The sequence below is a fragment of the Sipha flava genome, unplaced genomic scaffold (genome assembly GCF_003268045.1).
Source record: "Sipha flava isolate LNK unplaced genomic scaffold, YSA_version1 171_pilon_pilon, whole genome shotgun sequence".
Taxonomy (NCBI): domain Eukaryota; kingdom Metazoa; phylum Arthropoda; class Insecta; order Hemiptera; family Aphididae; genus Sipha; species Sipha flava.
The window spans coordinates 760,228-772,021 of NW_020271925.1; the positions used below are offsets into that span (position 1 = coordinate 760,228).

An 11,794-nucleotide genomic window follows, 5' to 3' on the forward strand; every position below is an offset into this window, starting at 1 on the left:
TCGTAGTCGTTTCTCGGGTATTTTTCGGACTGCCGAAACGTTATTTGGCACAACTTATAAAGGTCGGTTCTCACCGGTCCGGGTTGGAACCAACCCGGGTTTTGTTTAGAAAAACGTGAACTTATCGATTTTGTATGTGACAATTTACACTCGTTCAAGGCGGGCCCGAACCGGGCGCCGTGCCGGATACGGTTCGATAAAAAATTATTGTAAACAATTTGCTCTCCGGGTTCCTGGACGGATTTTCCAAATAATGCAGGTCTAGTCGGGTTGCGATGACTATGAGAAAGCTGAATTGTAAGTTGTAAATTTAATGTCGTAAACCCGGAGGTGCTCGTTTCGTATCACGAACTCGTCTCGTGGTGGGAATCCACCTTAACCGCGAACAAGATTTTTCTACCGGCTGTTACATGAAAATCAAATATCGTAAAAGATCTTAATGTCGACGTCGGTTTAATGATGAAAATATCGAGCGCGCAGCCGAACTTGGACGAGATTGTGAACGAGAAATAAACGTTTTGATCGTCTCCTTAAGTTTAAGTAAACAGATGTAATGAATAATTTAAGTAACTCAAGTGTCAAAAAGGTAATTGCAATAAGGTTGCATGCAAAGCCAAGTGTTAAATCAAATGAATCCCTTTAAATTGTAATATTAAAAAAAAATATAGACGTTGAAATTATTATACGAGTAAAAAAAGGTACGTGAATTTAAAATAAATCATAAGCATTTGTTTTTTTTTAATTTTCATAACTATGCAATGTTGAAAAGTAAGTGGTTACAAAAAAGGGATCCTCAGACCAATTCACGCCTTAGCCAGGGGGCCCATGGCTTTACACCGATTGGAAACTATCGGTGTAGAAGCTACGATGACCCAGTTTTTGTCACGTTTGATTCGCACTCACTTAAAATCTTCAAACGATATCCGGGATGCCAGGCCCGTGCGCAAGGATCGTCCAAGGGAAGAGCGGTTCAGTGTTATATATGTTATATTAGGTGAGGAGGCGATGAAAAAAATGAAAAAAATACGCGTTGAATAATCGAAAATATCGAGATTTAAGATCGAACAAAAGCGTCCGAACAGTTTAAAAAGCTGACTCGTCAGTGAAAACGCGTTCCGTCGATGGCCGCATTTTCAACTGATGGTAGGTGGGAAACGCACGAAAATTCAACAGGCGAGTCGAGAAAACAAGCACTGTTAAAGCAATAGCAGACAAAATACGTACGCGTTTTCGAGTCGGCTTAACATTTAAGGGACGAGGAACAGGCGTGTTCTTGGTAAAGACGTATGTCAGAAGATCCTTAATACTGATGAGGATGTTCGTAATCCTCCAACCACCCTCTCCCTCGAGTGAGGGACTGCGGGACGCAGTAGGTTGACCGGCGTCTTATCCCGCCAGACTTATCGGTTCACCGTGATCATAAAATCCACTGCGATGAGCGCGAGGTCTGACAACGCCCGCGACCGTCGTGTACCGATAAGAGATAAGCGTGCCGCCGCGCGTACGTGACCGCACGAGCATTAAGTTCGGTGTGCGGAACGGCCGACGTTCAGTACCGTCTCAGCTATGGCCCGTAACGTTTTCACCGTAGCGCTTGTGTCGTATTGCTGCGCGGCCGCCGCAGCCGCCGACCGCATGTCGTCGCCGTTCCGTTTAGCCAACGGGTTCGCCGCGACCAACGGCACCGCGGCCAATGGCACAATGGACGTGTTCCGATTGCTGGCCGATGTGACGCCCGTGTCGTACGAGCTGCGCGTGGCTGCCGACTTGCAGGCGAACTTCACGTACGACGGCCGCGTGGACATCGTGGTGCGAGCGGTTGCGCCTGTTTGTCGCATCACGCTCAACGTCAAGGACGTGCGGGTGACCGCAGTCCAAGTGCTCCATTGGAGTTCGAGCAATCCGCTGACCGTGGCTGGCCACCGTCCGTCGGACGCCAACGAGCAGCTGACTATTACGCTCGACCGTTCCACCGGGTGCTTGATACCCGATCGCCTTTATGTGGTCACGTTGGCCTTCGAGGCGTCGCTCCGGGATGACATGATCGGCTTCTACAAGAGCTCGTACCGCGAGGACGGTGTTACCAAGTACGGTACTACCGCGGTTACCGACCTCCGTCGGCGGCGTTCAGCGGTGTGTTTCACGCGTCGGAAGCATATTGTCGTGGTGTGGATATGCGGTGTCGCGATAATATTCGGCGCCTTCCTACAGCAGCACAAACCACCCCCTCCCCCTCCAAACTTATGTTTTTCTATACGTGTTCAAACACCCCGGAATAACGCCCCGACGGACAATTTATGTAATAACAATAAAACATCGAAAATAAATATATCTAATAAAAAAGTTAACAGACATTATTATTATTAATCGAACACGCGTATCAAGCCGTATCCGCGAATAAGTCTCGTTGTATGCATGCAATTTAAAATAATAAAAAAAAAAACGTTTCTGCGCGTAAGATTGTTGAAAACCAACTAGACACATCTGACTTCAAACACATCGTGTTGGATGAATTCTTTTGATTTCACTACATTTTTTTTTCAAAATAGAACTAGCTAGAGTCTACATGACCCTTGGGTCTGCGATTGACGTGCGTTAGATTTTCCATCCGATACCGGTTCTTCGATATTATGTGTATACAATTGGTTACGTCGATCAATCGCTTTCCAAACATCGTTTGTGCTCGTATAATGAGCGTTTTCGAATATTATTAGATACATAATTAAATTATAATTACATTCAAGGTGTGACAGTTAAGTTTTTCGAGAATTCAGTTATAACTCGGGAATGGGCCACAGTGGGTCGTTTGTAAACATATGTGAGATAAGAGACGATCTTTTTTATCGGCAGTCGAAGTTTTGAGTCAAAAAGTCGGTTTTTTGTGTGCTTTATGCACGTTTTTCAAAATCAACTTTTGCAGTCACGTCGTGAATATCAGTAGCTCACATCGCAAGCAATATGCTGTGATCCAATTTTTCGTTAAATATGACGAAAAACCCTAAGAAATTATCCGAAAATTATAAGCGGTATCGGAGGCATGTGCATGTCGAAAAATCACATGTTTGTGAACTGGTAAAGTGGTTAAAGGTGGGGCGTGAAGTGATAGATAACGACCCACGCGAAAGAGCTCCCGTCATCACTCGTACCGATGCAAACGTCAACCGTCAGCACGCGCTTATTACAAGGGATTCGTATATATATATTATAAATATTTAAAAATATTAACATTATTATCGTCACGTGTTATTTTTTTCAGATGGTTGGCCGTGACTAAATTCGAACCTACGTACGCTAGAAAAGCGTTTCCCTGTTTCGACGAGCCCGCGCTGAAAGCGCCATTTAAGGTTTCAATCAAGAGGCGATCACATGAAATATCTCTGTCTAATATGCCGCTGTTGAACTCGACAAAAATGTAAGCATACAATACCGTCGCGATCAGATTAATGACAGTTTCCGCAATGAACTTTTACTGTTGCACAACACTGCTGAGCACTACATTAACGGGTGAATGGGTGGCTCATGATTATTTTATGTGATCCAAACAATTTTGGTTCGACAGGGCGTTCAACTTGTCCGCGTTGACCGTGTAGTGTGTATCTTAACGAAACACCGTGTACAATCTGTACGTTTTTTTTTTTTTTTGATCTGAACCGCAGTGAAGGCACGGACATGTACTGGGACCATTTCCAAGAGACGCCACCTATATCGCCGTACTTGGTAGCGTTTTTCGTGGGTGAATTCTACGCGATGAAAACACGCACGATAGGCATATACACGCACAGGAAATACGTGACACAGGCCGCGTACATAGCGGACACGTCGCCGTTGTTACTCGAAGCGATGGAGAACTTTATCGGAGTGGACTACGAGTTGCCTAAATTGGACTTGCTTGCGATCCCTGATTTTTCGGCTGGCGCGATGGAGAACTGGGGATTAAACACGTACAGGTAACGAAAACGGCTAACCATTGGTCGGCGATTTTTTTTTACAGGCATTGGATCAATTAAAACGACCACCTTATCCGGTGTTAAAATGAATAAATCACAAATCAGAAAAATGATTAACCGTTACGTTAAATTTTAACGGTTAAAAGATGATATTTTTTTACTATGAAACGTGATTTCTCGCATTGCATTGAAATTCATAAAACTTGAATTATAAGAAGTAACATGTTACAAATTCTAAAAGTATATAATAAGTCGCGATTTTATCGACTTTATATACCTAATGATAAACTTTTATTTTGAAACCAGTCGTACGCATAGATAATAAAGAATGGATAGGCCATTTATGCTTATCATAAGGGAATGAATATGAAAATATTTTGAGGTTATAGAAGAAGTCTTAACACAAATAGATAACAGAATTAGGATCTAATAATTTTATTTATTTAACTTTAAAATTGTCGATATGTCAATATAATATATTATAAATTATAATATTAGTGTATGTACTATGTAAGTTTATAAATTAATAAATAATAATAGAACAATTAATACAATAGGTATTTAAGTATATTTTAAATCTTCATAGATAATATCTTTAATATCTATGTTATACGTAGTTAATATAAATCATTCGTGTCTGAAATGAACTAATTTCATCAATTATGACCTTGTTTTTCCAGATTTTATATTTACATAATTTATTTTACGTGGCTCGTGGAAAACTCTAATGTCTACATATGTCACAGCAATTAAATTAATAAGTTTATTTTGATGAGTATCTAAAGCAATATATATTTATAATAAATAATAATATTTAATATTATGTATTAATGTTTTATTATAATTTATAATTTCCAATATCTATTATCTATGCGTCCAGCAATGATAATAATCACAAAATTTAATATTTGATAAGACCTCTGCTAGAATGAGAGGTATTGATAAAATCTGTCTTTCTTTCTTCTCCATTCCGACACACTTCCCTCTATTCGATTAATATAGCAATGGCCTATTCATTCTTTATTATCTATGGTCTAACGTTACAAACATTATACTCCGGAAATTTATTTACTTATTTATTTATTTCTATATATAATTTATTTGTTTATTAATTTTTATATTAATTTATGAGTACAAAACATAAACCAACTTTTAATTTTAATTCAATTTTTTATAATTTTAATACTTATATGAGTTGTTTACAAAAAAAAAAAAAAATTGATACTGCAGAAATTTTGCTTATAATATTGTTCAAGACACTATTTGTTTATTTTAAGGCAATAAAGATTAAAGGAATGTATATACAGGATACGATACACATTTATATTTATACAGCTGACTAAAACAAAAACATTGTATATTTTTTGTATGAATTATGTGTATAAGATAAGGGCAATTGAAAAATAGTTAAATAAATATTAGTTTCGACTAAAGGTTGAACTAAAATTAAAACATGAATATTTTATCAAACGTTTTTAAAACTCAAATATTCCATAGAAATATTTAAATGAGAATTAATTTCACTGCCATAAGAAATACTAAAAATAATGATGAGATAATAAACCATTTTCAATAATATTCTATGTGTATAAAAAAGAATCGAAATATAAATACACAAAATTATTTCCCAACTTGATTGTAATGCCAAACCTAAATGAAATATACGAATTAATAAAAATTAATCAAAATGTTTGAAATAAATAAATATAAAATTTTATATTAAATTATTATGTTAGTAAGATTTAATCTAAATAAAAAGCAATAAAGCTCATAAGTTAATAGGGATATTAAGTTTTGAAATTATAAAGTACTATATAAACATTGTAACTCGATGTATTATAATGTTTATTTATTGTCGGTAGAGAGAGACTGTTGTTGTTGAGTGATAATTCTAAAACTAAAACGAAAGAGTTCGTAACAACGGTGGTACAACACGAATTAGCACATCAGTGGTTCGGAGATTTGGTGACTTGTGAGTGGTGGGACTATCTATGGCTGAACGAAGGTTTCGCGACATTCTTCGAATACTTAGCGACCAAAACGGTAAACTGAAATTTGGTAAGTTCTCATGTGTCGGTTTATTGTACGTGATGGGGTAACAGGTGAAACCGGATTGGAGGTTGGAAGAAGTGTTTGTCATAGAAGTGCACCAAGTGGCTCTGGAGTATGACCAAAAGCCAACACATGCTATATCGGGATCCGTGAACACACCGGACGAGATCAGGGGTATGTTCGATGACATATCCTATAGTAAAGCGGGAGCTGTGCTCCGAATGTTACAGTACACAGTGACGGAAAAGAATTTTAAAGAAGCGCTGAACTTTTATTTGAAGGCTAACCGGTAAACGAAAACGAATTTCTTACTATAGAACTCTTGATGAACACTTCGATTGCAGGTACGAAGCGGCCACTCCGGAAAAACTATGGAACGCGTTCGAAAACGTCCTGTACGAAGCGGATTATGAATTGGGTGAAAACGTTAATGTTACTCTGTTTATGAATTCTTGGACTGAACAGGTTGGATATCCGTTGGTTACGATTTCCAAAGTGAACGACTCGTTATCAATAACTCAAGTAAGTATTAGCTTCAATAACGCATAAATGGTTAATGATTATAAACCGAACGTTGTGTTTGTTCAGGAACGGTTTTCGGTCGTAGTTTCCAATGAAACTGACGCGACGAAATGGGTAGTTGGTTTGACGTACACGACGGAAAGTGAAAAAAATTTCGGAAATGTTTCTCCCAAATTATGGTTGATAGATAATATGAATATTTGGCCGATTCTAAACGGATCCGAATGGTACATTTTCAATCTACAGTCGATAGGTAGTGCACACATTTATTGATTCGTAACTAATGCTGACATACGAAATACTTATGAATCGACGCTATAGGATTTTTTAGAGTGAACTATGACGAAGACAATTGGAAAGCCTTGGCTGAACAGCTACACAAAAATCCTAATGACATACATGTACTTAACAGGGCTCAGTTAATCGACGACGCGTTTAATTTGGCCAGGGTTGAAAAATTAAATTACACTTTTGTACTTGATTTGACAGAATATCTAGAAAAAGAAAACGACGTGGTACCGTGGTATTCGGTTAAAAATGGGTTTTCTTACCTAATTGATCGGATGAGACGATGTCCACATAGTTATAAAAATTTCAAAGTAGGTCAATATTATAAATGTTTCTTAAAAGTAAGTGAACATTAGTGTAATAATTGTTTTTGTTTTAGACTTATCTTAGCTATTTGGCTGGAATGATTTATACGAAAACCGAAAATTTAATATTAAAGCAACAAAATGAAGAACACTCCGTGAAAACGGGTTGGAACGCTTTCTCGAATTGGGCGTGCGAATTGGATAACGAACAATGCACGAAGTCAGCATCATTGTACTTTGAACAGTGGCATCAAGGAAAAATGTAACCTATTCGAGAAATAGGTTTTATCATAATTTCATTTTTCGCATTTTTCCATTTGTTTTTCAGAATACCTGCCGACATAAAAGATGCGGCTCTTTGCGTTGGGGTGAAAAACGGAAATTCGGAAATATGGAACGACGTTCTCAACGTTTATATTAATTCTGAATCGGCGTCTGATCGTCAATCAGCTCAATATGCTTTAGGTTGTTCGAAGGACTCAACCCAATTAGCCAAGTAAATTATATTTATTAAATTTGTAAAAATTTTCATAAATACAGTCTTCTTCTGTAAGTTTGTTCCCATTAATTTTCTCGTACAAACATTTAAACAATACATTTTGATAATTTAACTATTCGTCATAAAATATCATTATCAACAATTACTTGTTTAGATATTTAGATTTCATGTTCAAAGGATATGATGGTCCAATTCTTCCGCAAGACTTCAGAGTTATTTATCGTACATTAGCGTCTTCTGTCGAGGGCATTTCGGCGTTAATAGAATTTTTGACCAACAAATTGGATAGGATTATAAACGAAATAATTAATGGTGAACAAGTCGCTACGTCTATATATTCGTTGTTGGCTTCGAAGGTGGCTCTCAAAGAAGAAATCCAAAAAGTTGGTTGAATAACTGTAGTATTCTTACTGTTTCATAAATAGTTGTTCGTAAATATTACTTTATTTTTCATTGCATACAGATCGATGAATTGAGAAGCAACCCACTGGTGTCAAAAAATCTGCAACGAAAATTCAACTCTTCATTCGTTGAAGTAGAAGACAATTTTATGTGGTTTAAGTCGAACCATCACTTAATCGGCCAGTGGTCAAAAGCTGCAGTTCACAGACTCGGATTAGACAGCCCAGTCACCACCCCTAAAGTACCAATTGCGCCCATACCAATTTCCCCACCTATTGCACCTGAGTCTTCGAGTGCATTCTTAATTAAACAAAATAACTTTATTTTACCAATACTATTGTCATTGATATTCAGTATATTTTATTCGTTTTAACTAGAGAAATTTGCTCTTTATGAGTTTTGAAGTGTACAATACATTGTTTATTACATAAGATAACAATGTAATAATAATGTATTTTTCTTGTAATAATTTATCATTTAATGTTGTTATTATTCATTAGTTATATTAATTTTTGGAGAGTATTTTGTAATTCGCTGAACTTAAGACTATATATCTTTATATTAAAACGTTATAAAGAAAGTTATGAATAATTGTATTATTCAAATTTATAATAATCTTATTCTCGGTTATTGTATTTTCTCCTTTATGGAGTTAAACTATTTTTATGGAATTAAATTATTTTTTACATAAAATGTGTTTGCGGTACAAAAATTCAAAGTGAGAGCAATATTGGATTTAATGTATTTTTTTTTTTTTTTAATATTCGAGTGATGTTTGTCTACTCGTTTTCGATCAATAGGAGGGGCTCTGATCATCATAATCATTAAAAATAAAGTGATGGTGTGTAGTTTGATTTTAAGATATCTATATTATTGTATTATAATTTTAATTTCTTAAAAGTTATCATGATAACTGAAAAAAAAACTATTAACATTTTTAAAGAATTTCAACCGAGATCGTGTTTAAAATTCTGCATAGACCATTATTTTTTCACGGTCAAAGTGCTAAAATAAATGTAATGATCGTTTGACATGGTTATCTAACTTATGTTTTATTTTTATCAAGGTAATTTTTATTATCAAAATTACTATAAATCGAGTTTCATTTTATTTTAAAATAGCGTTAGACCGCCGGTCACATAGCAACCCTGGTACTCAAGACGTCAGTCTGTATAGGCCGTTATAACGATACTTTTTCAATCAGAAGTTTTTTTTAGTGTTATCGAGAAAAGCATAACAATTAAATTTGCAATTATATTTATTTAAATTATATTTATTTTAATTCTATTTATAGAAGTGCATTTGCATCACATAGTATTTTTTGTTTTTCCTTTTCTGGTACGTATACAAATAAATCAAAAGATTTTCTGCCGCGTGAGCAGGTCTTACACATTTGTTCGTGTGAGAAATAGTGAAGAGCAAAACAAGACCAAGAATATGATAGTCTTGATCTTGTTCTTGCAGACTTGGTCTTGCAGAGTCATTATAATGTTGGTCTTGGTCTTGGTCTTGGTCTTGTTACAAGACTATTGCATCATTTAAAATTAAAAGAAAAATAATTATATCCTTATCTAGGCTATGAGTTTCTAGAATTTTATAATTTTTTATTATATCCAAGATATAACTAAGCTAGTACAACATAATTGTTTTATCGTTACCGTCCCAAACACTGAGGTAAGTGTACGAGTCACTAATACCACGACAATCGACACAACAATTTTACTGTATTTCACGAATAGCTCACAAAATAAATACATACAAAACCTGTATAGTAATACCCAAGTATCAATTATAATTGTTTTATGTTATATATAATATATTAAATGTTATTAGAATAAAATTTAATCGAGAGATTTATTTACGAAACTAAATAAATATTTATAAATATACCGTATGACGTGGTTAGTTAACAGTTTTTTAGTGAATAACCACTGCGTGTCCATTCCTACTCTTTTAAAAACTATTTTAACTAATAGAAAGACCCCTTCTTTTAAATCAATGTTCTCCCCAGTTACTCGCCTAGCAATGGGAGCGTTACCTAGGATATAATACATGTGTTATAAAACAGTATCTATTCATATAATTGCACATCTCAGATTTATTTACCAGTATTATAATTACTGTGTTTCTAAAATCACCGTACATTTATAGGACCATTAGGAACATTAAAAAGAACAAATATAAACTGAAATAATTTTCTTTAGATTAAATAATTGGGTGTACTTTATAGTAAAATAAAAACAGTTAATAACTTGCATAGTAAAAACAAAACTTAAAATCATTTTAACTTCTTATATATAAGTTACATATATTTAAGTTAAAACATAATACATATTTAACATTAATAATTCATTTTTCTTAAAAAAAATGTACAGTAAATAATGTAAATTATAATTCACATTTTAATAAAAATTATTTTAGACATTGGTTAGAGTGAATGAGGCGACTCCCAGTTCCAACGAAAAAATTTAGCTGCAGTACGCAAAAAAAATAGTAGATTAAAATCCCCCTGTGAACCCCCTTCCCAAATCGAGCATGCTACATATATATACGTATAGATTACAAGTCTGTGGTTTGTTTAGACATTTTGACTTAATCAAAACCGCACATATTGAAATTTCGTTCACGTAAACGTTGAGCACGAATGTTGTAGTCGAACAAAAGCGGTGTTCGAAGAAGTGTCAGATGACTTCTCTGGGTCTCCAGTGGAACGGCGGACCGGGGAAGCCGGCTGGAACGGCCACGTACGTTTGGCCCGTCGGCCGTGGGTAACTGCGAACGCCGCAGAATGCGTTGTCCGGCAGGGCGGGTGTGTAGCCGGGCTTCGAACTGCGATTACTCCGTACTCTTTTGCCGGTTCGTAAAACTTACGTTGGATGCTTTCGGGGCCTCTTTCCACCCCTCTGTTGCCCCTATTCGTCTGGAACCGTGCCGCGACCACCTTGGACGAACCACGTGTCTCAAGGGCCACATTTTGGGGGAGACTGGCTACAACGCCCCGGTTGCCAGTTTTTTGGGGGCGCCAACATTTTGTGGTCGGGAATTTTCTCACTTTTTGCAGGGTTTTCACCTCGTCCGTATGGCGATTTTATTTTCCAGATGGCTGGCCGTTACCAAATTCAAAGGGTTAAACACGATTGCGTACGTTAGAAATCGGCGATACTTTTTAAGCTACACGATTCCGTACGATTTTACCTGATTTTTAACTACACGATTGCGTACGAAGTTTTAAACATTGATTTAATGTGAAATTGGAGAAAACTGTCAAGGTTATAGGATTATAAAAATTAAAAACGATTATAAATCATCGCATTCGATTAGAACGTTTAGGTTTTTATAATACTACGAATGCATGTAGTTTAAAACGACCATTTCTAAAATTCCGTTGTAATACGTAATAACTCAAAGACTAAATCAGATACAAACATATCACGGTTAATAAGAACAGACATTTATCTGTGAAAACACAATACATATCCTCAGAAAAAAATAATAATTAAAATGAAGTCGAATAAAATTTTCAATGAATAATATAATTGCATAACTATTACATCCATTACTTATGCTAGGAACCTAACAAATTAACTATACCATTATTGCATGTAGTCTACAATCATTGACATGGACTTTAATGAATGAATGATTCTTAGCATAAAAATAGAAAACATTTATTCATGAATACGATTTATTTAAAAATGGAATCGAATTCTGTCAAAACGATTAGCCATTTATAAAAATATCAATTAAAGCATTTAATATTGTTAGTTTCTTTATTTATT

General features: G+C 35.5%; 1 protein-coding gene across 2 annotated transcripts; it reads left to right on the plus strand.

Annotated features, from left to right (window-relative positions):
* Positions 1-1,540: 1,540 nt before the first annotated feature.
* LOC112679981 (aminopeptidase N-like) lies at positions 1,541-8,595 on the plus strand. 2 transcript variants are annotated; one of them, XM_025549940.1, is made up of 12 exons: positions 1,541-2,087; positions 3,257-3,412; positions 3,657-3,947; positions 5,810-5,990; positions 6,050-6,288; positions 6,344-6,521; positions 6,588-6,774; positions 6,843-7,120; positions 7,189-7,376; positions 7,443-7,610; positions 7,768-7,996; positions 8,077-8,595. In XM_025549940.1, exons 1-12 carry the CDS (start codon positions 1,567-1,569, stop codon positions 8,386-8,388), a joined length of 2,928 nt encoding a protein of 975 aa, XP_025405725.1. In that variant the 5' UTR covers positions 1,541-1,566; the 3' UTR covers positions 8,389-8,595. The 2 variants fall into 2 exon arrangements, with proteins under 2 accessions (XP_025405725.1, XP_025405726.1); XM_025549941.1 differs by lacking the exon at positions 1,541-2,087 and adding an exon at positions 2,101-3,191.
* The last annotated feature ends 3,199 nt before the right edge of the window (positions 8,596-11,794 follow it).

Bases quoted from the DNA above. Each gene is read 5' to 3' on its own strand.
- LOC112679981 (XM_025549940.1), top strand. From the start codon at position 1,567: ATGGCCCGTAACGTTTTCACCGTAGCGCTTGTGTCGTATTGCTGCGCG. The intron at 3,948-5,809 runs GTAACGAAAACG...TATTGTCGGTAG, and splicing joins TGGGGATTAAACACGTACAG to AGAGAGACTGTTGTTGTTGA. The intron at 7,121-7,188 runs GTAGGTCAATAT...TTTTTGTTTTAG, and splicing joins ATAGTTATAAAAATTTCAAA to ACTTATCTTAGCTATTTGGC.